General features: G+C 39.6%; 1 protein-coding gene across 3 annotated transcripts; it reads right to left on the reverse strand.

The window, feature by feature from the left end:
- Nucleotides 1-3,847: 3,847 nt before the first annotated feature.
- Nucleotides 3,848-27,448, reverse strand: Tubd1 (tubulin delta 1). 3 transcript variants are annotated; one of them, XM_078042350.1, is made up of 10 exons: nucleotides 27,091-27,448; nucleotides 25,984-26,200; nucleotides 23,730-23,877; nucleotides 22,733-22,949; nucleotides 21,164-21,395; nucleotides 17,087-17,251; nucleotides 11,440-11,580; nucleotides 7,683-7,866; nucleotides 6,142-6,245; nucleotides 3,848-5,903 (listed from the first exon to the last, which is right to left on the reverse strand). In XM_078042350.1, exons 2-9 carry the CDS (start codon nucleotides 26,153-26,155, stop codon nucleotides 6,158-6,160), a joined length of 1,347 nt encoding a protein of 448 aa, XP_077898476.1. In that variant the 5' UTR covers nucleotides 26,156-26,200; nucleotides 27,091-27,448; the 3' UTR covers nucleotides 3,848-5,903; nucleotides 6,142-6,157. The 3 variants fall into 3 exon arrangements, with proteins under 3 accessions (XP_077898476.1, XP_077898475.1, XP_077898477.1); XM_078042349.1 differs by lacking the exon at nucleotides 6,142-6,245 and having other exon boundaries at nucleotides 27,091-27,447; XM_078042351.1 differs by lacking the exons at nucleotides 6,142-6,245; nucleotides 17,087-17,251.
- Between the last annotated feature and the right edge of the window lie 156 nt (nucleotides 27,449-27,604).

Raw genomic sequence — 27,604 nt, forward strand, 5'->3', positions numbered from 1 at the left:
CCGCACGCATGCCAGGCGAGCACGCTACCGCTTGAGCCACGTCCCCAGCCCCAAGGCAGGAGGATCATGAGTTCAAAGCCAGCCTTAGCAAGGGTGAGGGGCTAAGCAACTCAGAAAGACCCTGTCTCTAAATAAAACACAAAATAGGTCTGCAGATGTGGCTCAATGGTTGAGAGCCCCAGAGTTCAATCCCCGATACAAAAAAAAAAAAAAAAAAATTCAAGTTTTTTGGAAATGCTTGTAAGTCATTGGGAGTTCTTTGCAGGCCTACAAAGAACTACCATCCATTCCCCCTACCTTTCTTTTCATCTCTGTCTTTCCTCACTCTCCCTCACTTTTCCATAGCTTGATTCCATATTTTCTCCTACTCTGAACTGACAGTTTCCCAGAAACTTGAAATATTTACATTGTTTATCTGAACTCCTAGTGCAAGCATTCCTGCTTGCAGAAGTGGGATTCCATCTGTTAATAAGGCTGACATTGCATCATCCAAGTCATTTCAGAGTGTAGGAGTAAGAAGTTATTCAATTAAAAATATAAAGCCAGATTTTTTTTTAGCTCACATTCCTGAAACCCATAGGGGGGAAAAATGTAATTGATGCAGATGAGAAAGTGTCTCTTAAATAATTGTTTGCCAAAAGTGATAAGTTAGTATTTGGTACGTAGGTGGCAGGATAAAAAAGGGTTGACTGCCAAACTTGGGCTCATGGGGAGAGAAAAGTAGGATAAGGCCATATGGAGCATGTTTTAAAACAAAATGTTGAACAAGAACTCAAGTGTGATAAACATGGTGGTCAGGAGAAGAATGACTGGTATGCACACGGCAAAGTAGAGTCTACAGAGTGAGGAGACATTTCAACATTTTAAAAGCCTAGCCCACAGCTCCCTATTCATTGTTCTTTTTTGGACCACACTTTTCCCATAAAAATTCTGAATACAGCTAGGCATGGTGGCACATGCCTATAATCCAAGAGACTCAGGAGGCTGAGATAGGAGGATCACAAGTTTGAGGCCAGCCTCAGCAATTCAGCAAGACCCTGTCTGAAAATAAAAAATAATGACTGGGAATGTGGCTCAGTGGTAGCTCACTTGGAATGCATGAAACCTAGTATCGATCTCTAGCACTGCACAAAAATAAACATATAAAGGCTGGGAATATAGGTCGTGGTAATGAGCCCCCGAGTTCAATTGCTGATACTGGAAACCAAAAAAAAAAAAAAAAAAGAATATATGCAAAGGCAAGATAATAAGCAATAATAAGGAAGCTAGAATTGTAGCACTATACATCCAAAGAAACTCAACTATGTGGTAAGCTTCTTCACATAGACCATGTGGTATTGATCCCTGCATCCTTAACTTCTTGCTCAATGCCTGCACTGAATAGATAGTAGTTGAATGAATGAATGAATTGGGTGGGAACAGTGAGCTGCTGACAGTGGGTTCCAAGTGATGGGTGAAATAAAGGAGAAAGATGCTGCAGATTGACTGAATCCTTTAGGGAGGAGGGGAGCCCAAAGCTGGAAAAGTGAAATGTACAGGAATAGGTTCTACAAGCTTAGAGTAAAAAGCTCTCAGGCTGAGAGTATGGCTCAGCAGTAGAACACTTGCCTAGCAATGTACAAGGCCCCAGGTTTAATCCCCAGCACCAGGGAAATAGAAGGGAGGAAAGAGGCACAGATAGAGATAAAAGAGTGAAAAAGGTTTGAAAATAAGGAATTACCCTGTAAACCACAGGAGTACCTCCTGGCTCTGCAAGATAATGTTTGATTGATGACATGATACCAACTAACCAGTTTACACACACATACACACACAGAGACACCCTATCGCCACCCAGTTATGGATAAAACCCAGGCCCTAATTCATTCTAGGCAAAAGCTCTGTCACTTGGGCTACATCCCCAGCTCCAGAAATTACATCTTCAACATTTTCTGGATCTGTACCCAGTAGTTTATGATTCTGATGTTTTCCTGGCTGACTAGTAATTTTCTCCACATACATAAAAAAAATACATTTCCAGTGCCACCCTATATCTTGAAGCTTTGACATTAGCTTCCCTGTGGGTTTTGTTTTCTTTCTGAGATGGGGTCTTGCTATGTTGTGGAGTGTCCTGGAAACTCCTGGGCTCAAGTGATTCTCCTGCCTCAACCACCCCCATAAGCTGATACTGCAGATACATACCACCACATCTGGTCTCATCTGTTAAAATTGTAACTCTAAAAGCAAAAAATTTGCTTTCCAAAAACACAAGAAAAAAATTCCTATGTAAATGTGTAAAACAGGCTTAAAAATATTTAGATACCCACATATGACAAATAATGGAGTGGTTGATAATAAAAAAGGGTCAACTCAATTCAGGCACAGTGGTGTACACCTATAATACCAGCTATTTAGGAAAGTTGAAGCAGGATTGCAAGTTTGAGGCCAGCCTGGATAATTAAGCAAGACCCTACCTTAAAATAAAATTAAGAAAAAGGGTCAACTCATATAAGTGAATGGGCCCAGAGCTTTGTCTAGTTGAAGTTTACTATTTTGTTTGCAAATACTGGGTGCTGAACCCAGGGCTGCTGAGCTATACCCCCAGCTCTTTAAATTTTTTTTTGTGTGTGATACTGTGGATTGAATTCAGGTTCAATCACACGTGCTATGCAAAGCCCTCTACCATAAAGCAGTATCCCCAGCCGTCTTTTTATTTTTCATTTTATTTTGAGATAGATAGGATCTCCCTAAGTTGTTGAGGCTGACCTCAAACTTGTGATCCTCCTGCCTCAGCCTCCTGAGTTGCTGGGATTATAGGTATGCACCACCACAATGGGCTGGAGTTTACTACTAATATTCATCTACTAATGCTTCCATGAATTGCCAAGTTAGAAATATACTTGCCCCATTCCTGCCTCATAAATTCCTTGCTCAAATATCAAGTGATTCCAACCTAAGACTTTATGCTTAATGTCTCGTAAGATTTCTCAGAATCGGCTTAACCCCTTGTGAGATCATTTAGTTACACATCTTCATTAAAGCTTGTCTCATGTGGGCAATTGTTTTAAGTCTCTGGATCTCCTCATTGCGAAGCAATTGTTATAACTTTGTTTTGTAACAATTGTGATCTAATTATTTTTCAAATATACTTGGGTTAGCAAAATTCAGCAGTGGGTGTGCCTTTCAGTAGGGAGCAGACCACTTTTTACATTCTTTAGAACTAAGATATAGTCCAGTATTTTAAACCATAGCAACAGTTGATAAGAAAAACAGTGAAAAGGTAATCATTTCCACATGGAAAGAAAGGGAAGAAACCAGTGAAGCTGTGAACTGTCATTTTTCCATATAAAAATAAAAGTCACTACTTGTCGATTTGGCAGAAAGGGCACATGTCCCTGTGGCTTCCCCATTTTACATTGGTTAATCATTGCATGTGATGTGTTTTTTTCAAAATACACAATCCCCCCTCAAACTCAAATTGCCAATTTCCAAGTGAATTTTGTTCTCCTGAGTGAAACCCAAAACTGTTGGTGTTACATTCAGCAAGTACTATATTGCCTTGGTGATAATTCTCAATTTAGTGAAAAATTGGGGTGTAAGTGCTAACTCCTTTGACTAGAAAGCATAAAATGCACCAGACCCTGGATTCAACCCCCAGGACCACAAAAAGAAAAGCAAATAAGAATCTGACCCAATGTTCTCATTTCCAGAAAGTTTAAGAAAAGCAAACAAGCTAGATGTAGTGGTTGACACAGGAGGACTGCAAGTTCGAGGTCACCCTGGACCCTGTCTCAAAAAAATAAATAAATAAATAAGGTTGGGGTGTAACTCATTGGTAAAGTTCAAACCCCTGTATGAAAAAGAAAAGTACACATTCAATTGTTTATTTTTTTGTATTCAAGCATGATACACATTTATTGCCAAAACCTTGGCATTTGTTTATTTATTTTGGTACAGATTGAACCTAGGGACTCATGCACATTGGGCAAGTGCTTTACAACCAAGCTACATCCCTAACCCTAACTTTTTTATTTTATTTTATTGTACAAGGGATTGAACCCAAGGGTTCTTAACCACTAAGCCATATCCCCAGCCCTTTTTTATATTTTTTATTTTGAGACAGGGTCTCACTAAGTTGCTCAGGGTCTTGCTAGATTGTTGAGGCTGGCTTTGAACCTTCAGTCCTCCTATCAACCTCCCAAACTGCTGGGATTAGAGGCGTGCACCACCATGCCTGCAAAATTTGGGAGTTTGAGACAGAATTTCACTATGTTGCCCAGGCTAGTCTAAAGTCATGGGCTCAAGTGCTCCTTCTGCCTCAGCCTCCAGAGCACTGGGACTACAGGCCTGCACCACCACACTCCACTCATCCTGATATTTATTTTTACTTTTTAAATTAATTTATTTATCTTTGGCTCAGGGGATTTAACACAAGCCCACTTTACCACTGAGCTACATCCCCAACCCTTTTTACTTTTTGAGACAAGGTCTCTCTAAATTGCTGAGACTCGCCTCCAATTTGTGATCCTTCTGCCTCAGCCTCGAGAGTTGCTGGGATTACAAGTATGCACCATCAAGCCTGGCCTATTTATTTTTAAATAGCTACTTAAAGTAGAAAAAAATCTTAGTCTGTTATGAAATATTCAAAATAGATGATCACACTATAGAATATGACAACATCTCCCTCTTGTGGTTCAAAGCGTTAATTTCAAAGATGAATGTAAGTACAGAATTGCTTTTTTTTTTTTTTTTTGCTACTGGGGATTGAACCCAGGGGTGCTTACCCTCTGAGCCACATCCCCAGCTCTAAATTGCTAAGGCTGGCTTTGAACTTGTGATCTTCCTGCCTCAGCCTCCCTAGTCACTGGGATTATAAGTGTGTGCCATTGCACCCAGTTATCCCCAGTCCTTTTTATTTTTTATTTTGAGACAGGGTATCACTAAAGGTATCACTAAGTTGCTGAGGGTCTTCCTAAATTGCCAAGGCTGGCCTCAAACTTACAATCTTCTTGTCTCACCCTCCCAAGTCACTGGGATTACAGGCATGCACCACTATACCTGGCTCAGAACTGTAAATAGTTTACAATTGTGCTGTAAATGTTTAGCTCATGTTTATTGAATCTTTTTTGGAGTAAAGAAGGACAATAGAATATTCCTTTTTCATAGATACTTTTAGAGTTCCAACATCTCAGCAGAGTGTTTCCAAAGTTCTTTTAAATTGGGCACAATGGCATGTGCCTGCAGTCCTAGCTGCTTGGGAGGCTGAGGCAGCAGGATGCCATGGGCCTAGTAGTTCAGCCTCATAGAGCAGCGTGGGCAACATGGCAAGACTCTGTCTCAACAAAACAAAAGTTCTCTATAGAGAACTTGAATTACTAAGTAGATGATTTCATTGAGAACTTGTTATTCCCCATTTAAAAAATTTCTGTGGTATGATGATGCACTCCCGTAATCCCAGCAACTCCAGAGGCTGAGGCAGGAAGATTCCAAGTTCAAGGATAGCTCTGGGCAACTTAGTGAGGCCCTAAGCAACTTGTCTCAAAATAAAATATAAAAAAAGCTGAGGATATAGCTCAGTGGTTAAGTACCCCTGGGTTAAATCCACAGGTTCAAAAAAAGAAAGAAAAAGGTCTGGGGATATAGTTCAGTGGTAGAACACCCTAGGTTCAATCCCTATTACCAAAAAAATTGTTTTTCTTCATTTCTGTGGGTATGACATGTGAATGGAATCAGCATTTTATCTTGTTAGTTTAATAGATCAAACTTTAAAAACAGTAGTACTCAAAATATTTCAGTCCAAACATTCCTAAGGTTTTCAAAATCAGATGTTAGAGTAACTCGAAACAACTTGTTCTAACAATGTGAAACTGTCCAAAAAGTCCTCTTCTTCGATTCCAAACTTTGTATACTGATGAACGTAGGCTCTAGTGAAAAAAGAAGTTGACAAATAAAAAACTTCAGGCAAATGAAATCAAATAATATACAAACAATAAATAGACCACTTCTACCTCATGAATATTCAAAAATCACAGAATCTCTTAGAAATCTTATATTTGATTATTCACTCCAAAGATTTGTGAACTTCCAACTTGTTTCTGACCTTTTACCGTCCAACAGAATGAGAAGAAGAGGCACACAAGGGCTGGGTGCCCTGACACACACCTGTACTCCCAGCTGCTCAGAAGCAGGACGGCAAAGTTAAGGCCAAAGGCCAACCACAGCAATTTAGGGAGGCCCTCATCAACTTGGTGAGCCTCTGTCTCAAACTGAAAAATAAAAAGGGCTGGGAATGTAACTCAGTGATTAACCACCCCTGAGTTTATCCCCAGTACAAAGAGGGGAGCAGGGAGAGAGAGAGAAAGAAGAGAAAGACAGGGAGGGAGAGAGAGAGGCACAAAGGAAAAAGAAGAAAAAGTAGCATATTCAGGTTTGGACATCTACCCAGCACACTCTATGGGAGACGACTGACTAGGTTCAGTATGAACTCTAAAAAGTGTCTGAGAAATTTCATCTAAGGCTTGAAGTTAGAAACACATCAATCCGATTTTAGGACTGTAGTGAAGCCTCCCAAAGTGCTTTTAAGAGAACATTTAATTTGAACTTATACTAGGGTGTCTTCTCAGTCTCTCCCCCACCTCAATATTCTAAGATAGAGTCATGTCCAGAAAAAGACTATCAAGGGCAGACATTAGTTGACATAATACTGGCTGCTGCCTCTAATTAATAGTCAATGAAAAATGAGGCCAGAAGAGGACAGGACGTTCACATCAGAAGAGTGAGGGCTTATGGAATGGCCACGTGCAGGATGACCAGGCCCTTGGGAATCCTGGCTAATCAATCCTAGCTAATCCTAGCTAATAAGGCAAACGAAATCAAACAATATACAAACAATAAATAGACCACTTCTAACTCATGAATATGAATATGTTCAGTCATTTGAGGAATTTTACTTTGACAGTAATTGTCAATTGGTAGAGGTCAAGAACCTGCTAGAACATTCTTTAGTGTCAAGCAGAGTTGAACTTCCCATATACATTATTGAGGAAAATCTGAATCTCTTTTACTCTCATGAGTATCTTTTTTGGGGGGCAGGGGGTGCGGATGGGGTACCAGGGATTGAACTCTGGGGCACTCGATCACTGAGCCACATCTCCAGCCCTTTTTTTTTTTTGTATTTTATTTAGAGACAGGGTCTCACTGAGTTTCTTAGACCTCACCATTGCTGAGGCTGGCTTTGAACTAATGATCCTCCTGCCTCAGCCTCCCAAGCCACTGGGATTATAGGTGTGTGGCACTGCACCCGGCTACTCTCCCAAGGGTCTTATATTTAAAAACTATCTTATCGTCCCTGCCTTATGGTGGAATTTCTACTTTAATTTCATTTCTACTCTAATTTCATTTGGCTTAGAAAGTACCCATTTAGTCAACAATAACAATATCAATATAATGATAATAGTGTAGAGCAATTATTGAGCATCTACTAGTGGGACAGTGTTCCAGGTGTTTTACATGACTATCTCATTTAGTCCTCACCAGAGTTTCTCAGTTAAAACCCACGGTGCAGATGAGCCACAGAAGTTACATGCCCAGGGCTTCCCACCCATAAAGTAGCATCTGGGTTTATTCCAGATCCTTCATGGATCATGGTCTAACACTGTTATGTGCCTAAGGTGAGAAGGTCTGTAGATTTCTTTCTTACTTACTTTGAAGCAAACATATTCCACGCTTTGCCCACAATCATATCAAGAGGCTTTACTAAGAACTGGCTATTGCTGACGAGCGCTGCAGACTTCTCATATCTGTTAAAGGCTCTCTGGGTTTTCCACACATTGAAGGCAATGTCAGGCTGTAACCAGGAAGTGTAGAGAGCTGGATCTTTAAATCCCTCTAGAGTAAAAAAAAAATAAATAAATAACATGAGCTATTTTTTACAGCCTAGATTATTAATTGTAAAAATAAACGAATAAACATTTTCTCATCCATTTCATCAGAAATTTCCTTTTGTTTATTGATTTTTTACTCTATTATTTGCTGGGGGGTGAGGTTATTTATTCATTTTTTGCAGTGCTAGGGATTTAAACTGGGGCCTGGCACATGCTAGGCAAGTGTTCTACCACTAATAGGGCTAATACCCCAGCCCCACTTTGCCTCATAAATGTAGCTTTATATGGCTTTTGGATAAATGATCTACATTCATTGTTCCAAAAATAAGTAGTAATAATTCACACCATTCAGAAAAGTATTAAAAAGAAAATTTAGGAGCTGGGGATGTGGCTCAAGCGGTAGCGCGCTCGCCTGGCATGCGTGCGGCCCGGGTTCGATCCTCAGCACCACATACCAACAAAGATGTTGTGTCTGCCCCAAACTAAAAAATAAATATTAAAAAAAAATTTAAAAATCACCAGGACAGAGTTAGGGATATAGCTCAGTTGGTAGAGTGCTTATCTCACATGCACAAGGCCCTGGGTTCAATCCCCAGCACTACAAAAAAAAAAAGAAGAAGAAATTCACCAGGACAGCTGAAATGTCCCCACTCAGAGATAATGGCTATGAACCTTTTGTGGACCCCCCTTTGTGCTCAGTTTTATACACAGGTTCATCCATATTCTGTATTTTCTTCATTGATGTGTTGAGAATTTGTTTGCATATCAAGGATCACTTATGTTTAAAGGCTTCTTAGATGAACATGCCAAAATTTTAGAAATTTCCTAGTATTGGCCATTTATAATATTCCCATTTTGTAAAAAATGTTACACTGAACATCTCTTGTGCATTTGTGTCATTTGCTATGGCTAAATTTTTAGAAATCAAATTATTTTAAGCATAGTTTAAAAATTTTTTTTTTAAATCTAAAATGAAAACTATTGCGGGTTATAGTGGTGCACGCCTGTAATCCCAGCAGTTTGGGAGGCTGAGGCAGAGGCTCACAATCAAAGCCAGCCTCATCAACAGCTAGGAACTAAGCAACCCAGTGAGACCCTGTCTCTAAATAAAATGTAGAAAAAGGCTATGGATGTGGCTCTGTGGTCAAGTGCCCCTGGGTACCAAAAAAACCCAGACTATGAAGTGGGTATATCATCCAACTGACTTGAAATGATCCTTTATAAATTATGAGTTCTTTGTTTAAGTGGCAAATATTAGCTGGGTGTGGTGGCACACACCTGTGATCCCAGCAGCTCAGGATGCTGAGGCAGAAGGATTGCAAGTTAGAAAAGACCTAAGCAATTTAGTGAGACCCTGGCTCAAAAAAATAAAAAGAGCCGTGGCTGTGGCTCAGTGGTTAAGTGGATAACCACTTAAGTGGTTCAATCATTGGTACCAAAAAAGAAAAAAAAAAAAAAAAGCAAATATTACAAGGACAAATTGTTTTCTTCCCTTTCTTTCTTCTTTTTTTGCAGTACTGGGAATTGAACGCAGGGGCACCTTACCACTGAACAACATCTTTAGGCCTTCTTATTTTTATATTGAGACAGGGTCTTGCTAAATTGCTGAGGCTCACTGGGAGCCTGTGATCATCTTATCTCAGCCTCATGGGACTACAGGCATGCACCATCACACCCAGCTTGCAGGTTTTTTTTTTTTTTTTTTGTATGTAATAAGAAATAGCAGGTTGACACTGCTGCAGTTTTTATTATAAGGATAAAATAAATCTAGAAATGAGTCACAGATAAAATCTAATAAGAGTACTGCTCTTTCAATTTCTAGAAAAAACTGCAACAAAGAGCTAGTCAAACCCTTGCTGGGCAGTGGCATGCATTTATAATCCCAGTGATTCAGGAGGCCAAGGCAGGAGGATCACAAGTTCAAGTTCAGCAACTTAGCGAGACCCTGTCTCAAAATAAAAGGGCTGGGGATGTAGCTCAGTGGTAAAGTGCCCGTGGGTTCAATCCCCAGTATTGGGGGAAAGAAAGTTTGTCATAGAGATCATTGATTGGGCTGGGGATGTGGCTCAAGCGGTAGCGTGCTCGCCTGGCATGCGTGCGGCCCGGGTTCGATCCTCAGCACCACATACCAACAAAGATGTTGTGTCCGCCGAGAACTAAAAAATAAATAAATATTAAAAATTCTCTCTCTCTCTCTCTCTCTCTCTCTCCTCTCTCTTAAAAAAAAAAAAAAAAGAGATCATTGATTGTCCAATGATTCCTATTTTCCCCTTCTTCCCTAGTAGCAGGACTCTCAGTTTTTTTCCCAGTGCTCAGGCTGAACCCAGTGCCTATACATGCTAGGCAGATACTTAAACCACAGAGGTACACCCCCAGTCCTTCAATCTCTCAATTTATTTTTCTTTCTTTTCTTTTTCCTGACTTCCTCTCTCCTTCTCCTCCCTCCCTCCCTCCCTCCCTCTCTCTCTTTTTTTTTTCTACTAGGGACTGAACCCAGGGGCATTTAACCACTGAGCCACATCCCTAGTCCTTTTTTAAAAAATTTCAAACAGGGTCTCACTAAATTACTTAGGGCCTTGCTAAATTGTAGAGTCTAGTCTCAAACTTGCAATCCTCCTGCCTCAGCCTCCTGAATTGCTGGAGACCCCCAAATTTTAACTCTTCTCATAGCCACCTTTACAGTTAGGTGTGGCACATGACTCAATCCCAGACAATGAAACAGAAATGGAAGGGTGATGTGCAACTTTCAGAGTGGGGAGGAATGTCTTTTTTTGCTCATTTCTATGTGATTTTGTGTGTGTATGGTGCTGGGGATTGAATCCAGGTCTTCGTGCATGCTGGGCAAGCACTCTGGCACTGAGTTACTCTGCCAGCCCATTCCTATGTTATCTGATGGCCAAAGCTCTGGCAGGTGTCATGACTATGCATGTGGAGCCCCAAGGGAAGGACGGCAGAACAACCAGGTGTTTGGAAGAAAAGAATTAAACTTTTATCTTGTTTTAACCACTTCTATTTTGGTGTCCAGTAATATACAAACTGTTACAACAGTTCCAGTTTGATGTTAAAACACAGTTATTACTTTCTTTTCTTTTTCCATATTTTTTTCAACTTTTTTTTTTAGTTGTAGATGGATACAATATCTTTGTTTTATTTATTTATTTTTGTTATTTAGTGCTGAGGATCGAACCCAGTGCCTCACACATGTGAGGCAAGCACTCAACCACTGAAATACAACCCCAGCCCTCCATATTTTTATTGGAGATTGTTTTCATATTTTTATTATTTTTTCCCTCCATTGTTTTTCCATAGTTTTTATCGTATGTTTCTTTCTCTAAGAATAAATATACAAGAGGGATTGGGTTTTTTTCTTTTTGGTACCTGGGGTGCTCTACCACTGATTCACATCCCCAACTTTTTATTTTTTGAGACAGTGATGCTGGCCTCCAACTTGGAATCCTCCTGCCTCAGCTTCCTGAGTTGCTGGGATTACAAGCATGCATATCCAGTGAGACTTCTTTTTCAACCACTTGCAGGATGTGAATTGTACACCTTAATTTTCACCTTAACTTCTGCTTACCGAGATCTGCATTTTGTACCTCTTTCCCACGAAGGATGACCAAATTAGCAATGGAAGTGTTAAAATGCAGCTCCTTCTTGAGACTCATTTTCCCAATAGCTGGAAGTCTGGATATGGGAGGTCGTACCTGCCAATCAATCCCTACCAAAAGAAGGGGAAAGAATGTCTTGTGATATATATATTTTACATAAATTTTTATTAGCTATGTAAAAGTTGATTTTTCTTTCTTTCTTTTCTTTTTTTTTTTTTTTTTGGTACCTGAAATTTAACTCAGGGAAACTTAATCACTGAGCCACCTCCCCAACCCTGTTTTGTATTTTATTTAGAGACAGGATCTCACTGAGTTGCTTAGTCCCTTGCTTTTGCTGAGGCTGACTTTGAACTTGCAATCCTCCTGTCTCAGTCTCCTGAGCTGCTAGAATTCCAGACATGTGCCACAGAAGCCTAGCTTTGTGTTTTTCCTTTAGAATTTAAAAATTCTCATCTGGTTGAATTATTCAAACTGCTGAGTCCTAAAAAAAAAGGCTGAAATATTCATCATTGAAAACTAGGCATGGTGGTATATGCCTGTAATTCCAGAGACCTCTGAGGCTGAGGCAGGAGGATCAAAAGTTGGAGGCCAGCCTTAGCCACTTAGCGCGACCCTCAGTAACTTATGAGATGCCAGTCTCAAAACAGAAAGTAAAAAGGGCTGGAGATATAGCTCTGTGCTAAAGTGTCCCTGGGTCTTAGGTCCAATCCCCAGTAGCAATTAAAAAAAAAAAAAAAAAAAAGGCCAATCTTTAGAGGAATCTGATAACATAGGAACAGTTATAAAACTAGATCCTACAACCTGACCTGTACCATAAATATATTTATTCATATACATATTTATATATTTAAAAAAAGAAAAGATTCAGGGGCCAGGAGTGTAGCTCAGTAGTAGAGTACTTACTTAGCATGTGTGAGGCCTTGGGTTCAATCCCACAACCACAAAACAATAACAAAAAACACATTTATATGTTCAAACTCTATCTATAATTGTGAAAAACTGTTGACACCCTGAAGTCCCACATGGGAAAATGACTAAGCAAACTGTGGTTTATTGACTTAAGACAGCTTGGAGCAGAATGTCTCAAACTACCCTAAGGAACATTGTGTTCCTTGAGATACTAACAGGTATTGCTAGAAAAACAAGTATTGTGGCCAAAAACTTCGGGAAGTGCTACTTTAAGATGTGGACTTTTTATTTATCTTCAAACCTCTGGCACTATAATCTAAAAATCTATATGCTAATACAAGCAAATGTAGAGAAAATCCACTTTCATAATATTTAAACCTGTTATCTTACTTTGCAATATAATACATGCTACTAAAAAATACATAGTGATTTCTAGTTAAACAGGAAATACTGAACATATACCAGTTTACTGCCCTTCTCTTTTCAAATTCCACAAAATGGAATATATATATATATTTTTTGTTTGTTTGTTTTCAGTGCTAGAGATCAAACACAGGGCCTCCCACATGATAGGCATGTGCTCTACCACTAAGCAACATCCCTGACCCAATAGGGACTTTCTTTAAATGCATAAATAAGAGGGGAAAAAAAAGAATAAGAAGAGAGAAGATAACATCAACAAGATTTTGGAAGCAGGGTCAGCAGATGAACCACTGGCTACTGAATGTAAGCAACTAGGAAAGCCAGAACTTCTGCCCATGCACTGTTGGGGTCCTAGAAGCAGGCTAGGCATTTCTAAAAGTGGACCAACAAGAGGATTAGTTAAAAATCTATATGAGAAGCAGTAATAGTCCTTGCTCCTTCCTACTTCTTGCAGCAGAAGGAGTACCTTCCTCTATCCTAGGTTTCTGCTCTGAAAAGCTTAAAGCAGAGGCCCTAGCCTCAGTGACTCCGGGCACAGCCATGCTGTGAACTTTACCAAAAACGAGGTCTCTAAGGGGAAGCTCTTCTGAACCAGTATTGAAGAGACTGGCAGCCAGGTTTCGTGGTTCACACCTAGGACCTCATGCACAGCTAAGCACATGCTCTATCACTGAGCTACAGCCCAGGCCCTCCCATATTATTCTGATTTCTAATCCTGTCTTATGCTCTCTAGAAGCCTTTAGAAGGTTCTCTCTGTCCCAGACATTCTGAAATTTCTCGGTATAGGTCCTTCATCCATCTCAGAAGAATGCAGGACTGTTGAGGACAGGGATTTTTTCTTTTTCTATTTTTTTTAATACTTCTTTCACAAAGTTACATCCCAGTTCTTTTTTACTCTTTTAAATTTTTAAAAAATTTTGAGACAGGGCTTTGCTGAGTTGCTGAGCTTGGCCTTGAACTTACCATCCTTTTGCCTCAACCTCCTGAACAGCTGGGATTACAGGTGAGCACCACTACAACTTCTCACTGCACAGATTCCGGGTTTCTTCTTCTCCAGGTACTGGGGATTCAACTCAGGCACACTTTACCACTGAGCCAGCTCCCACTACTTCCTATTTTTTATTTTAAAAAAGGGTCTCTCTAAATTGCTAAGGCTAGATTCAAACTTGGGATCTACTTGCCTAAGCCTCCCAAGGTTCTGAGATGACAATCATGTGCCACTATGTACAGTACTACACAGATGAACCTAGGGCGCTTAACCATTGAGCCACATGCCCATACATTTTTTTTAAAAAAATTATATTTTCAGTTGTTGATGAACCTTTATCTTATTCATTTATTTATATGCAGTGCTGAGAATCGAAACCAGTGCCTCACACATGCTAGGCAGGCACTCTACCACTGAGCCACAACCCCAGACCGCCCAAGACCCCCCCTTTTTTTTGTATTTTATTTAGAGACGGAGTCTCACTGAGTTGCTTAGGGCCTTGCTAAGTTGCTAAGGATAGCTTTGACCTTGTGATCCTGCTTCCTCAGCCTCCTGGGCTGCTGGGAGTACTATACAGATTATTGATTGCATTCATTAGTCTTGTTCATATAGTACCTCTCTTGGTGTATCAAAATTGACTTGAAGCTGGGTGCCATGGTGCACGCCTGTAATCCCAACAGCTCCAGAGGCTGAGACAGGAAGACTGTGAGTTCAAAGCCAGCCTTAGCAATTTAGCAAGGCCCTAAGCAACTCAGTGAGACCCTATCTCTAAATAAAATACCAAAAAAAAAAAAAAAAGCAGGGGGGTCTGGGGATGTGGCTCAGTGGTTAAGTGTTCCTAGGTTCAATCCTAGTACAGAAAAAAAAAAAAAGGATTAAGTTGGATGTGGTAGTGCAGGCCTGTAATCTCAGTAACTCAGGAGGCTGAAGCAGGAGGATTACAAATTTGAGGCCATCCTCAGCAACTAAGTGAGGCCCTCAGGAATTTAGGGAGAACCTGTCTCAAAATAAAAAACTAAAAGTGCTGGATATGTAGCTCAGTGGCAAAGCACCCCTGAGTTCATCCCCAGTACCAAAAACAAACAAACAAAAACCCCTTTGTCTCCAAAATACTGAGTGAAAATGATTCATAACCTTAGAGCCTATGCCTGGTCAAGTGGAAGGCTGAATAATGACATTTATAGCCTCAAATTCTTTACCTTCCCAGTACTCTTTTTTAGGAAGCTCCTAGAGGGTATGGTCTACCAACATGAGGGAATAAACCAAGAAAGAGGAGGATCTGAAATCCAATAAGCTGGGGCTATAATATAGTATGAGACAAATGGAGACACCTGCTGGCTGCTTATCAAGCCTGTAGAGCAACCAATCCCAACTGAAAGAGGAGGAGGAGGGCTTTCCAGAGACACATCCCCAAGCAGATAGTGAAAGTAAACTGTTCCCTGAGGGCTTAAACACGTTGAGAAGGATTCATTTTTTTGTAGATGGACACAATACCTTTATTTTGTTTATTTACCCTTTTTTTAAAATGTGGTGCTGGAGATCAAACCCACTGCCTGGCAAGTGCTCTCCCACTTAGCCCCAGCCCAAGAAGGGAATCATTTTTAAGAAAAATTGTCAGATCGGTGATAGGTACAGTGAATACTGACCAAATAAATAAAATTATTAACAACTCTAAAAGGAAAAAATAAATTCTACATGAAATTTTAGGAAGACAATGGTGAATATCTAAAACAAGAAAATAAGACAAAAAAGGGTAGAAGCAAGATATTTAAAAAATCTGGGAGCAGATTTCAGAAGAAACAGCTAAAGACAAAGTAGTTTCATCTGAGCAAGGAGCAGTCGTAGGACAGGAGACTACTGTTCTTGATATTATAAATTCATACTGAAAAATTACTTCACTTTAAAAAATTGATATGTAATTTACATACACTGCAATGTATACCTGTAGGTATATGTTTAGTTGTGATTTTTTTGTTTGTTTGTTTATTTTTCATGGTGTTAGAATTTGCACCAGGGGCACTTTAACCACTGAGCTATGTCCCCAGCCCTTTTTATTTTATTTTTTTTAATATTTATTTTTTTTTAGTTTTCGGCGGACACAACATCTTTGTTTGTATGTGGTGCTGAGGATTGAACCCGGGCCGCATGCATGCCAGGCGAGCGTGCTACCGCTTGAGCCACATCCCCAGCCCCCCGTTTTTATTTTTTATTTTGTGACAGGGTCTCACTAAATTGTGGAGGCTGGCCTTGAACTTTACAATCCTCCTGCCTCAGCTTCCTGAACCACTGGGGTTACATGCATGTGCCAGTGCACCCAGCTTAAGTGCACAAACTCTTAAAAAATGACTTTTTTGTTTGTTTGTGGTATTGGGGTATCCAGGACCTTGTGCGTGTGTGCATGTATACAAAGCATGCACTCTACCACTAAACTACCTTCTAGTCTTTAAATGAGTTTTAACTACTTGATTTGAAAACTATATTCAGGGCTGAGGCTGTTGTTCAGTGGTAGAACACTCTACTTGCCTGCCACATGTGAGACCCTGGGTTCAATCCTCAGCACCACATAAAAATAAATAAATAAATAAAATAAAGGTATTCTGTCTGTCTACAACTAAAAAATAGTTAAAAAAAACTATATTCATATATTGCTTTAATTAAAAGAAAATAGGGCTGGGGATGTGGCTCAAGCGGTAGCGCGCTCGCCTGGCATGCGTGCGGCCCGGGTTCGATCCTCAGCACCACATACCAACAAAGATGTTGTGTCCGCCGAGAACTAAAAAAAATAAATATTAAAAATTCTCTCTCTCTATCTCTCTCTCTCCTCTCTCACTCTCTCTTTAAAAAAAAAAAAAAAAAAGAAAATAAAAATTTGAAAAAACATATGGCACTCATCCAGAATGTTCTTTGGTAATGTCAAAACGGTGAAATAATTAAGTTTTCTTGTAGGCCTTGGTGGCTCATGCCAGTTTCTGCAACTTAGCGAGACCCTGTCTCAAAAAAAGAAGAAAAAGAAGACTTCATGTGGGTCTGGGTATGGAGCTTAGTGGAGAGCACATGCCTAGTATGCACCACGCCTTGGGGTTAGTCCCCAGCACAGGAGGACAGAGCTGGGAGATGGGAAAGAAATGAAAAAGCAGCAGCAGCCTTCCTGTGATGTCCTGGTGAGTTTCTGCAGTAGCCTTCCTGGCAAGATGAAGGAATGTTTATATCAACTGGCCCAGCCCAGTTTATACTCAGAGCTCTAGGACAGGCACTTTTCTTAGCTTGTGTACTGTGTATTTTAAAAAACCCTTTACCTTCTTCCATTTTCGCATTAGAAATGAGCATCTGTCTCAAATGTTTGAGGAGGCCAGTCCAAGTAAACGTGCTATATGCCAGTGAATTCTCAGACATTTGAGGAATGTTACGAATACCCAGCATCTTGAATTCAGGATGGGGAACTAAATCCTCCATTAAGTCTCCTATAAAGAAAAAATTAAAAAAAAAAAGATTTGAAGTAAATTTTTTTAAATTCTAGACTGTTGACATTGGCCTATATACAATCATGATTTGTTTTTCAGGGTCAAATGCTTTCTCAAAGGCCAGAATTGGTTAAACTTTAAAATAATAAAAATTCAGAGAAAATATCTAATACAGACCACATCTCTGGTTCATTTTGGCATCCATTTTAGCACAGGTGAGAAAATACAGTTTGCCAAAAGGGAAACAAGAATTCAGAAGCCAAATAACTGAAAAATGTGAATGAATATTTAGCTAGATCCCAGGAAAACAAAGAAAGCATGAGGGCTAATATACTTTTCTTGTCTTTCTGTGTTCACTAAATATTTTGTTAGAAAATTTTCTAGATTTAAAATTAAAATAAAAATTTTAGTTGTAGATGAACATGATACTTTTATTTACTTATTTTTATGTGGTGCTGAGGATTGAACCCAGTGCCTCACATGTGCTAGGCAAGCGCTCCAACACTGGGCCACAACCCCATCCCTCTAGTTTTTCTATTTATCTGGTTAAATGATAATCAAAATTAGGCAGGTGTAGGGTGCAGTGGCACATGCCTGTAATCCCAGCAGCTCAGGATGCTGAGGCAGGAGGATTGTGAGTTCAAAGCCAGCCTCAGCAAAAGCGAGTTACTAAGCAACCGAGTGAGACCCTGTCTCTAAATAAAATACAAAATAGGACTGGAGGTCTGGCTCAGTGGTTAAGTGCCCCTGAGTTCAATCCCCAGTATCTCCCATCCCTGCCACCTCCCAAAATCAGGCAGGCTAGGGATGTAGCTCAGTGTTAGAGCCGTGCTCAACTGTTTGGAGAGAAAGGAAGGAAACAAATGTAAGTGGCTGTGGGTGGGTGGGGGAGTAGAGGTTTGCTGGAGTTTGATCCCCAGCACTGGAATTAAAAAAAATTAAAAAAAAAAAAAAGAAAGAAAAGAAAAGAGAAAGAAAATGCCTGCTAACATGAAACCCTAATTGGAAAGAAGACAAAATTAATAAATTCCTTGAGACAGAAATGTGCCTATTTTTACAAACTTATATTTGTAATGAAATTGAATTAAGGAGAAAGGCTAATTTGTTTTACATTGACAGTTGTTTTATTTATTTATAGAAAATACCTATAGCAGAGAGAGAAGAATGTATTGCCATAATATAAAATGTAAATTTTATGACATTTTGAATGAATACTCATGTCCTATGTCCTAGTGAAAGAAAATTTTTGACACAAACATCTACAAAATGCTGCAAAAATGGGTTACACTAGTGGACTTTTCTCTAAACATAAGAATCCTTTTCTATAAGACACCTAGAGTCAAAGTCTAGGGTAAAAGTAACACACAGAGCTGGAGTTGTGGCTCAGCGGTAGAGTGCTTGCCTAGCACATGCGGGGCTCTGGGTTCCATCCTCAGCACCATGTAAAAAGAAATAAAATAAAGGTATTGTGTTTAATTACAATTAAAAAATAAATATTTAAATAAATAAATAAAAATAAAGATAATATGTCCATCTACAACTAAAAAAAAAAAGTAACACCGTCACCAAATAACACATGGATTTGTTTTCTTTGGCAGTCCTGGGAATTAAGCCCAGAGCCTTCTACTTACAAAGCAATCACTCCTGCACTGAGCCACATCCCCAGTCCTCCTCTCCAGCTTTCTTGTTCAACTGCTGTCACCTTACCCATTTTTGGACCTCACTGAGAGCCTAATCCACCAACCTCTTCCCTTCTCAAATCATCAGACTTCTTCTTTCTGGCAAACTCCCAGTCTTGGATCAGTCCCTCTCCTCACATTCTCAGTCAGAGCACAACTGAAGAAAATCAGACCACATGGCAGATTGGGACCCCCTTGAGTTCTTAATCCTCAAACATAACACCAATTTATGACTTAGGTCCACGCTACTTATGAACTTCAGATACATATACTCCCTACCCAACAAGTATTTTCTTGAGTGTTTACTATTCGCCACAAACTGTTCAAGCACTGAGACAGAGTGGTAAACAAACTAAACAAAAATTATCACTTTATAGACATTATTTTCCTATGTTCATATATGACCAATGTAATTGGTCATATTTACATGATCAATGTAATTCCACATGATGTACAACCAGAATGGGAAGATGTACACACACACACACATACACACATACACACACACACACACTCTCTCTCTCTCTCTCTCTCTTGCTCTCTCTCTATATATATAAATAAAATTAATCTCATATAAAATTCATTTTATAATTTATGTATAAAATATGTCAAAGTACAGTCTACTTTCATGTGTAACTAAAAAGAACAAATAAAAAAGTTTTTTAAAAATCCTGATTTTAGCGCGACTCAGTGGCCCATGCCTGTGGTCCCAGCTACTCCGGAGGCTGAGGCAAGATGAAAACTTAAGACCAGGAGTTCAAGGTCAGCCTCAGCAACATGGGACAAGAAAGTCTCAAAACAAAAAAAGGAAAAGAAAATTTTAAAAAAGTAAATACACATGCTAAATTTTAAGAAGCAGAAGGCAAGTAAAAAAACTGGGACTGGCAAGAATACAGCTCAGTGTGAGGCCCTGGGTTTCATCTGCAGCTCAAATAAAGAAAAGAAAGAGAGGAAAGAAAACTGGGACATACAACTTTTGGAGAGATCAGAAATGGAGGTAGGGCTGGGGATGTGGCTCAAGTGGTAGAGGGCTCGCCTGGCATGTATGCGGCCTGGGTTCGATCCTCAGCACCACATACAAACAAAGATGCTGTGTCCATCGAAAACTAAAAAATAAATATTAAAATTCTCTCTCTCTCTCTCTCTCTTAAAAAAAAGAAATAGAGATAACAGAGTCAATTACATTTAGATGATCTGAATAGATAAGGTACCACTTGAAGAAGAACTGAAGAAGAAAGAATGGTGGGAAATGTAAAAATGGTCAGAAAATACAAGAGTAATTAGGAAGGAAGAAGAAGGAGGAGAGCGAAGTCCTCAAGCTGACAGGTGCAGGAAGGAAGGTCAAGAAGGAGCTGTCAAGTATAAAATGCTGGGCTGGGGATGTGGCTCAAGCGGTAGCGCGCTCGCCTGGCATGTGTGCGGCCCGGGTTCGATCCTTAGCACCACATACCAACAAAGATGTTGTGTCCGCCGAGAACTAAAAAATAAGTATTAAAAATTCTCTCTCTCTCTCTCTCCTCTCTCACTCTTTAAAAAAAAAAAAAAAAAGTATAAAATGCTGCCAGAAACTCAGGCTAAGACAGGTCTGCTGAATTGGGGGAATAGGCAGCTACAGTGGTACAAGAGACAGAAAGAGAGAAGGCCAGTGGCAAGAAATTAAAAAGGGAAATATATCATCTAGAAACCCAAAAATGAAAGAAAATGTTTGCACATCAATATATTAGATAAGGGACTTATATCCAGACTACATAAAGAACACACAGCTAGGTGAGGTGGTGCATGCCCGTAATTCCAGTTACTCGGGAGGCCCATGCAGCAGGGGGATCACAAGTTCAAGGCCAGCCTCAGTAACATAGTGAGATCATGTCTTGAAAATAAAATATAAATAGGAATAGAGTGTTTGTCTTGCACGCACAAGGCCCTGGGTTTGATTCCCAGAACCACCTCCCAAAACAATAACAAAAAGAAAGAAAAAGAAAGAAAGAAGAAAAAGAAGAAAGGATCCTGAATGATTCAGTTAGTGTATAGTATCTACCACTCTTGAGAAATTTAGCAACTTCTTGAGAATTTCAGTACAGCAGTTCAGAGATAAAAGCAGGCCTGAGAGAAGGTTTTTGAGATGAGGGAGATTTGAGTGTATCTTCAGGTGGAGGAGAGGAGACAGTAAAAAAATAACTTTGAGGGTTACAAAGTAGGAGACTTTCATACAAATAGCACACAGAGGGATAAATACCTAGTGGGTTTCTTCTGTAGTGAAAAGCGCCTTCTTCAGAATAAGTAGGCTGAAACACACTTCCCAGCTGATGTGCAAGGACTTGATTTATATCACTAAAGGATATCTGCTTGATATTCATGAGCTTTGCACAGATCTTATGGACAGCATCGTTCTCGTGAACAAGGAGGGCATCTGAAGATCGGTACAGGTGAGAAAGAGTCATAATGGAGTTGTAGTTCTGAACAATAACCTGAGGAGGAAAAGTTCAGAAACAAGACAGGAGAGAATAGTAGTTAAGAGCAGAGATTCAAAGGGTAACAAGTCTAGGTTCACATCCTGGCTCTGTGATTTTCTAGCTGCATGACTTCGGGTAAGTTTGTAATGTCCGTATGCCTCAGTTTTCTCATTTGAAAAATGGGGATAATAATTACACTAGCATCGGGGCTGGGGCTATAGCTCAGCGGTAGAGTGCTTGCTTAGCATATATGAGGCCCTGGGTTCAATCCTCAGCACCACATACAAATGAATAAATAGAATAAAGGTATTTAAAAAAAAAGATTTAGTTTTAAAAAAAATAAAAATAAAATAATTACACTAGCATCCTAGAGTTCTAAAGGTTAATGATATAATATAATGCAAGTAAAGCACTTAGAATCATGCCTTGTACACAGTAAGGGCATGACAAATATGAGCTACTACTATTATGCCTCCTTCCTACATCATTTCCTATAATGACTTATCTTACTACTAGGCTGATCACAGGAAATTGGCCTGCATAGAAAATTTCCTCCCAATGGAAAGAAATTATTTGAGCTAGGCATGGTGGCACATGCCTACAAATGCAGCAGTTCGGGAGGCTGAGGCAGGAGGATCTCGAGTTCAAAGCCAGCCTCAACAATTTAGCGAGGTGCTAAGCAACTCAGTGAGACCCTATCTCTAGTAAAATACAAAAAAAGGGCTGGGGATATAGTTCAGTAGTCAAGTACCCCTGAGTTCAATCACCGATATTAAAAATATATATATATTTGAAGGCTGGCAATGGCCCCAACATGCGATCAAGGCCCCTGCTTTATATACAATAGCCAGAGGGATTATCTCATAAAAGGGTTTCTCAGAGAAGAAGCATAGTCATCTTTGGAATTTTGTTCATTCAGTGCTTGGGACTGAACCCAGAGCCTTGTGCATGCTAAGCACATGCTCTACAACTAAGCTATATCCCCAGTCTTCATCTTTGGAAGTTACAAAAATAAGAAACACTCAATTGTATGGAAATGTTTAAGCAAAGTTACAGGAATTGTTCATAAAAGTACCGTATTGTGTAATCACTCATGATGTTGTAACTTAATGTTTTCTTTTTTTTTTTTAATATTTTTTCGTTCTCAATGGACCTTTATTTTTTATCTATTTATATGTGGTGCTGAGAATTGAACCCAGTGCCTCACACATGGTAGGCAAGTGCTCTACCACTGAGCCACCACCCCAGTCCCTTAACATTTTCAAAGAAAGGGTGAGAGCCATCTTTTACTCACATTCATTTTAATTACAAAGAATAGAAAACATAAACTTTTCCATTAATTATGTTCATACCTCACCAGTTCCATAGGGCCATATAATCTGATTCATTCTTAAAGAGTTTGAGTACTGATCTTGTAAATCCTGTGTAATGAAGGCTCCCAGCCCAGATCCTGTGCCCCCAGCTATACTCATTATGATGAAAAAACCACTCAAGGAGTCACATTTCTCCACTTCCTTCTGGATTAGGTTCATGATAGATTCTTCATGCCTAGGTCCATGTACAGAGTAACTGCAATGGCAAAAGAAACAAAAACAAACACTTTTCAATTTAAACAGAGATGCAATGCAGAACAAAGAAGTCTTTTCAAAGCTTTGAAGTGAAGTAACTCTCATGAAAGGTTCAGGTCCCTGACGGATAAAATCTAAAATACACTAGTCAAACACATTTAACAGGTGATTATGACTATTAGCAGAGTGCATTTGCAGGATCCTGAAAGTTCTCATTTATAGGCCATTCATTGAGGTAGAGCTTTCAATTACCAGGTAGTTTATGGTAGAACATAATATTTTATATATATAACAACAGGCCTAAAGCAATGGTTCTCAAACTCTGCTGCACATTGGGAGTTATGGGAGCTTTGAACATCTCAATACTTGAGCTTCACCCAAAACCAATGAAACCATAATCTCTAGAAGTGAGCCCTAGATAGCAGGATTTTCCCAAGACCCCCAGGAAATTCTAATGTAAACTGCAGTAAAGTTTGGAACTACTGCCTTGTAGTGTTCTCTAGAACTAATATTCCTGCCAAATAAGGATATTGCATTGACAAGTTAGTTTGCAGCAGGTCAGTGATATGGAAAACCCTGCTATAAAAGATCTTTGGTTTCATCCGTACTTGTATCTGAGGCACAGAGAGAATGAAAATTTCTTCTCAGTGAAGTCAAATTCTCAATTTTAAAACAACAATTTCAAGATTGTGTGCTCCACATATTAACTGTGCAGTTGTAACTACAGGGTCCATTAACTAAAACTGTAACCAAACTAAAAATCATGAGGAATTATTCTTACCCATATGCCCAGTTGTTTCCAGAACCTTGTTTTTGACAGAAGCATGCATGCTGACCGTATTTCCATCGGCCAGACTGAGAAGCCTTTGTCAGAGTTTGATTGATAACCTTAGGTTCCATGTCAATAAGCACAGCCCGGGCAACTGGAACTAGACAGGGGAAAAAAATCAACAGAAAAAATATGTCTTATTTGGGTAACTTAAAAGCATAAACTTCTAGGTCATTGAGTTACATCTCCTGTCTTAGGTCCAGAGGGGGGGGAAAAAATCAGAGATTGGGAAAAGAAAGATTTGTCATAATGCACAGAAATACTGCAGCAACAGATAAATGTAGACATTAAGCCCAGAGTTCTGCTAAGCAGGATGAATCAGTGTGGGATAAAATGGTCACTTTAGTTGGGTGTGGTGGCACCTGCCTATAACCCCAGCTACTCATCGGGTTGAGGCAGGATTGCAGGTTTGAGGATAGACCAAGCAACTTAGCTAGACTCTGTTTCAAAATAAGAAAAATGAAAGGGCAAGGATATGGTTCAGTAATAGAGTGTTTGCCTAGAATGTGTGGCCCAGGGTTCTATCCCCAGTACTACATACACACAAAAAAAGCCACTTTGGTCAGGTCTGCAATACCTGTTGAATGCTTATAATGTGCTATCTACTGTACTGGGAATACAGAGATGTAGACAACATCAAACCAATCCTAGAAGGACTCCTGGGAGAGATGAAACACAACAACAACTTAATCAGAGTGCACCATATGACCCACAATGAATCCATGCCAAAGGAGCAGCATATTCAGAGGTACAAAATACCACTGGTGCAAGAGGCAGCTCAAAATTGTTAAAGCAGAGGATGGAGGAGGGGGCAGAAGTGAAGGACAGGAATGGAAAGCAGACAGGGATCAGATCTTGGAAATTCTTGTAGGCAATGCTACAAAGCTTGAATTTGATCTTTTAGACAATGATAAACCACCTAGCATTTTCAAGCAGGTGAGGAAAATTGGATGTCTTTTTTAATACAGCAAAGTGGAGGACAGATGAGATAGATAACAAAACTCTAGGCAAGGAAACCTAGAAGGAGTGTCTTGAAACACTCTAGGCAAGAGAGGAAAAGAGCCAGAACCAAGTCAATGACAGTGGAGATGAGAAGAGCAGAACAGCTTCCAGAGGTATATGGGAGGCAAAATTAGCAGATTTTGGTAAGTATAAGTTTTAAAGGCAAGATAATGAATGCCATGGGTATGGAGATGTTACATTTGAGGTTATCATGGGAGATGCAACAGGAGATGTCCACTAATCAATCTACAGCTGGAAAGAGAGGCTGGGGTAGAGGTTTGAGAGTCAGTGGTATAAAAAATATAGCACATTATAGTGACTGAAATCACTCAGAAATATACCTGTGGGAGAAAAGGAGATTCTGCGGGAAAAAAAAAAAACTACTTCATAAGAAGAGTTCAGAGACTAAGAAGGAGGAATTTCAAAAGGCAGTTTTGTAGTTAATGTTATCAAATCCAGTAGAGAAGTTAATTGAAGAAAAGAAAATCATGTAGCTGGGTGTGGTGGTGGTACAGGACTGTCAGTTCCAGCTACTCAGGAGGCTGATGCAGGAAGATTGCAAGGTTGAGGCCAGTGTCAGCCACTTAGCAAGACCCTGTCTCAAAAATAAGATTTTCATAGAATGTAGCTCAGTGGTGGAGTATTTGCCTAGAATATGCAAGGCCCTGGGTTCAATCTCCAGTACCAAAATAAATAAATTAATAAAAATTTAAAAAAGAAAGAAGGAAAAGTAAAACAGTAATGAGGAAGTCATTGGAAACTCTTCTTTGAGCAGCTTCAGTGTGTTGTGAGGCAGACGCAGGATTGCAGTTGGTTAAGCATAACTCTCCTTTGGAAATCTTGGTTGGAAATGCTAAGACATAAGAAGGAATAAGAAAGGTATAGTCAAGAGATAAGTTTTGTTTGGTTTCATTTTTTATTTTTTTATGGTGTTGGGGACTGAACTCAAGGCCTCACATATGTTAGGTAAACTATTCACCTCAGCACTACATTCCAATCCATTTGGGTGGTTTCAGATTCATAAAGTCTAAGCATACTTACCTGCTGGAGGAAAGATGTCCTGGAGAGACAAAGGTTGCTAACACAGAAACAAAGGGCCAAAATCATAGTTATTCCCTAGTGAAACTGAAAGGGACCAGGTACAAACACCTTAAATTAAGCAATTTAAGTCAGAGTAAAGAAAAGGACTATGGACTACACATACCTCCATTTTCTTCCTCCCTGAAGAATCTTTCTTGGCAAGATGCTTGATATGCCTCATTTTCTTTTTTAGAACAGAGTCCTTGGAAATCATGTGAGTCACTAAATAAAGTATCAAACACTTCAAAACCAATCTGGTTGCCACACTGACCAAGCTGCACTGTTACTATTGACATGCTGAGCCATGAACTAGTCCTGTTTCTTCAAAAAAAGTGAGCATCCTGTAACAGAAAAAACACAGAATCACTACATTATTAATAAGAAAAAGTGAGATGCCATGTGCATTAACTGTAAATCAATAAAAAGTAATTTTAAAAAATGCCTATATGTATATGGTATTATATGTGAAACAAAATAGGTCTATTGTCTAAAGAGCCAGTCATTCAGGAAAGTTCTTCTCTTCTCTACTTAGTTTTAGGATTTGGGATTTTCTGTTCCCAAATGCATTCACACACAGCTTAATGGTTTCAAAAATCTGATTTGTACTCACTTTTTTTCCTATGTATGCATTTGAAATAAAACAAAGCAAACAAATCAGAAGAAATGCGAATTCAAGGAATTAGTAACAAACACTTCACAACACAGGGACACTAGAAGTTGGCTCAACAATCGTAGTTCAATTAACGTTAATTTTCTCTGGTAAAATAAAAACTTAATCTCTTTCCACCAACACCCTTCTGGCCTGGAAACTATAATTAACACTTTAAAGAAAGTCTTTGTGTTTAGCTCAAGTAATACAGCAAAAATGGAATTTGGAGAAAGAAGATCATACGATATAGTAAAGATCATTTAGAAATTGAACACAGGGGCTCTCTAACCACCTAGCTACATCCCCACCCCTTTTTATTTTTTGAAATTTCGATATATTGCCAAAGGTCGGTCTTAAATTTTTGATCCTTCTGCCTCCGCCTCCCCAATAGCTGGATTAGAGAGTGCAACATCGAGCCCAGCTATATCTTCATTATTTTTAATGAAGACAATTTTGGTAAAGACTAACACCAAGTCCATTCAACACTGGAAATGAGCGGGGGCTGGGAGGGAGGAGTTCTGAGCCAGCTCTTGTACCCATAATTTCAAATCTCCAGAGTAAGTAATATTATTCTCATTTTACCGATAAGAAAAACTGGTGCTCTGAAATGTTGTGTGACTTTCTCAAGGCCACCAAACTAGTAAGTGGCAAAGCCAAGACTCTTTTCCCACCGGCGGAGCTCCGGGCTACCGCCACTCACTGACAGCCCTCCACTCCGCCGCGGTTTCCGTCGAGTTCAGAGGATCAACCCTCTCACTATGCGCATGCTCCTTTCCGGAACTAAAAAGCCACAGAGAACGAAAGCATATGTTTCTTAAACGAAGAATTTTGCTGTACTCCCCGCCGTTTCTATTCAGAAAGGTTAATTACGCATGTTCGATTTCAATTTATCAACTTCAGATATGTTACGCATGCTCATTGTCCATCAAATTCTTTGGCTGACAATGCGCATGCTTTAGTCTCCCAGCGAGGCTTCGGGTGGAGTTTTGCGCATGTTTCTGCCAGTACCTAGATCCTGGAGGTAGCTCTACGCATGTTCACTGCCCACAGTTTGACTTCATGGAACTCTATGCGCATGCTCTAGCGCTGAACTTGA

The sequence above is a fragment of the Ictidomys tridecemlineatus genome, chromosome 3 (assembly GCF_052094955.1).
Source record: "Ictidomys tridecemlineatus isolate mIctTri1 chromosome 3, mIctTri1.hap1, whole genome shotgun sequence".
NCBI lineage: Eukaryota > Metazoa > Chordata > Mammalia > Rodentia > Sciuridae > Ictidomys > Ictidomys tridecemlineatus.